The 2948-nt window shown below is 40.7% G+C and overlaps 1 protein-coding gene across 1 annotated transcript in view; it reads right to left on the bottom strand.

Annotated features, from left to right (window-relative positions):
* The window catches only part of SAMHD1 (SAM domain and HD domain 1), a 73856-nt gene that overhangs the window by 38781 nt on the left and 32127 nt on the right, over positions 1 to 2948 (bottom strand). Inside the window, exons 8-9 of the mRNA XM_011975012.1 lie at positions 967 to 1067; positions 740 to 848 (exon numbers count right to left, since the gene is read on the bottom strand). Of these exons, the coding sequence (XP_011830402.1) occupies positions 740 to 848; positions 967 to 1067 (210 nt within the window). The remainder of the gene's footprint in view (positions 1 to 739; positions 849 to 966; positions 1068 to 2948) is intronic.

Raw genomic sequence — 2948 nt, 5'->3', positions numbered from 1 at the left:
GTGAAACCCCATCTCTACTAAAAATACAAAAAAAAAAACTAGCCGGGCGAGGTGGTGGGCGCCTGTAGTCCCAGCTACCAGGGAGGCTGAGGCAGGAGAATGGCGTGAACCCGGGAGGCGGAGCTTGCAGTGAGCCGAGAAGGCGCCACTGCACTTTGGGTGGTGGAGTGAGACTCCATCTCAAAAAAAAAAAAAAAAAAAGAGAGACTCTGGAAACAAATTTTTTGGGTTGAGATTCCAACTCTACTACTTATTAATTATATGCCTTCTCTGTGCCTTAATTTGCTCGCCTGTTGAATGGAATAATAGTATCTATCTCACAGGGTTATACGGAATAAGTTGATCCATCCAAAGCACTTAAAATAATGCCTCATACAAGCCAGGCATGATAATGTGCACTCCCAGCTACTTGGGAGGCTGAGGAGGGAGGATCACTTGAGCTCAGGAGTTCAAGACTAGCCTGGGGAACACAGTGAGATCCTATTTCAAAAAAAATGCAACCAACCAAACAGAAAAACCCCAAAACCAGTGTCTGACTCAAAACTTAATAAATGTCCATTTTAATTTTATTATTATTTAATAATGCAGTAGGGGGGAAGAGACTAAAGATATTTACAAATCCTAGGAATTAAGTAAAAAGATTGTCGATTTACCAATTATTCCAAATTGTCAAATGGTTATTTCCAAATTTCAGACCAGGAACAACACTCTTCTTATTATCTCCTCTGGCAGAGCTTACCTTATCTCTAGCACAAATACGCAACTCATTGTCTACTTCACAGACACGGGCAAACTTAATGAAGCGCTTGTAATCAAAATTATTTTGGATTCCAAGATGATGGCAGTCCCTAGAAGGATTCCAAAGCAGAGATATGAAATTTTTCAACAAGGAAGCTGTACCTTAAATAGTAATACTAAATTTATATAAATATTTTAGCCAACTTTTCAGAAGTGTTCAGTGCATACCTGGCAAAATAATCCCATTTGTCCACATCAATGCCATTTCTTTTATTAGACACTATCTCATAAAGGAAGCTTTTCCTTTCAGGACGCCCTTTATATGGCCACTGGAAGGCAAGAAAACCCACTGGAAGTTTTAGGACAGGCACCAAATCTATTTATAATCAAAGCAAAGCAATTTTATTAATCTGTAAATTATAAACAGATACCTGACTGGGAATATAAGATAAACTAGAAGGTTCTATTCCTTCTTCCACTTCATTTCAAAACTAGTAGAAAGGGAAAAGAAATGCTAAGGTATATGATACCTTATTGTTACCACATTTTCTTTTCTTGTGCCACTGAAAAGATCTTAACTGTATTACATTTCCCAAAACCAACAACAACTGTGTTTTCTTGGTTTATAAACCAAGTTTTTGAAAAATATAAAGTCTAGGCCAGGCGCAGTGGCTCATGCCTGTAATCCCATCACTTTGGGAGGCCGAGGAGGGCAGATAACGAGGTCAGGAGTTCAAGACCAGCCTGGCCAAGATGGTGAAACCTCGTCTCTACTAAAAATACAAAAATTAGCCAGGCTAGGTAGCAAATGCCTGTAATCCCAGCTACTTGGGAGGCTGAGGTAGGAGAATCACCTGAACTCAGGAGGTGGAGGTTGCAGTGAGCTGAGGTTACACTACTGCCCTCTAGCCTGGGTAACACAGCAAGACTCCGTCTCAAAAATAAAAAAATAAATAAATAATATAAAATCTAATAATAAACTAATGATGCTTGAATTCATGCATTAAAATAGTACTATCTTTCAAAGTAGCTACACACCTAGTCTAAATAATATGCATTGTTGAATGTATTCTTTGAGCTCAATTGTTTTGGAAATAGGATATTTGCTACAAAACCCATCTCTTTATCTTATACTGTAAGTACACTTGTATATATTTGAGGAAACAACCCTAAAAGTCTCAGGGGGAAATTATTTTCCAACTTTATTTTTAATTTAAAAAATACAAAATATCAAAAAGGAAACAAAACAGATTTTCCATTGAACCAGTTCAACTTTTTTGTAGATCTTCATATATTTAAATATTTCAAATGTGATTTTTTTTTTTTTTATTTGGAGACAGGGTATAGCTCTGTTGCCCAGGCTGGAGTGCAGTTGCACAATCACAGATCACTGCAGGCTGCCTCAGCCTCCCAAGCATCTGAGACAACAGGCATGAGACAGGGTTTCAGTATGTTACCCAGGCTGATCTCAAACTCCAGGACTCAAGTGATCCTCTCATCATGGCCTCCCAAAGTGCTGGGATTACAGGCATGAGCCACTGAGCCTGGCCAAATATGTTCATTTTAATGCCTAGATGAAACATACACATTTACATTCCAAACAAAATTACTTTAGGCTTCTACATAAAATACTGCAGGCCAGGTATGGTGGCTCACGCCTGTAATCCCAGCACTTTGGGAGGCCAAAGTGGGAGAATCACTTGAGCCCAGGAATTCGAAACCAGCTTAGGCAACACAGTGAGACCACATCTCTAAAAAAAATTTTTTTAAATGAATAAAATACTGCATATATATTCACTAAAAAATAATTTATGGCCGGGCACAGTGGCTCACGCCTGTAATCCCAGCACTTTGGGAAGCCGAGGTGGGTGGATCACCTGAGGTCAGGAGTTTGAGACCAGCCTGGGCAACATGGTGAAACCTCATCTCTACTAAAAATCCAAAGATTAGCCAGGCGTGGTGGCACACACCTGTAATCCCAGCTACATGGGAGGCTGAGGCAGGAGAATTGCTTGGGCCTGGGAGACGGAGGTTGCACTGAACTGAGATCGTGCCACTGCACTCCAGCCTCGCCGACAGAGTAAGACTCTGTCTAAAAAAAAGAAAGAAAGAGGCCGGGCGCGGTGGCTCAAGCCTGTAATCCCAGCACTTTGGGAGGCCGAGACGGGCGAATCACTAGGTCAGGAGATCGAGACCATCCTGGCTAACAC

Source organism: Mandrillus leucophaeus, unplaced genomic scaffold (genome assembly GCF_000951045.1).
Source record: "Mandrillus leucophaeus isolate KB7577 unplaced genomic scaffold, Mleu.le_1.0 Scaffold150, whole genome shotgun sequence".
Classification (NCBI taxonomy): domain Eukaryota; kingdom Metazoa; phylum Chordata; class Mammalia; order Primates; family Cercopithecidae; genus Mandrillus; species Mandrillus leucophaeus.
Note: the sequence above shows the minus strand (reverse complement) of the source record. Positions and strands in the feature narration are given on the sequence as shown.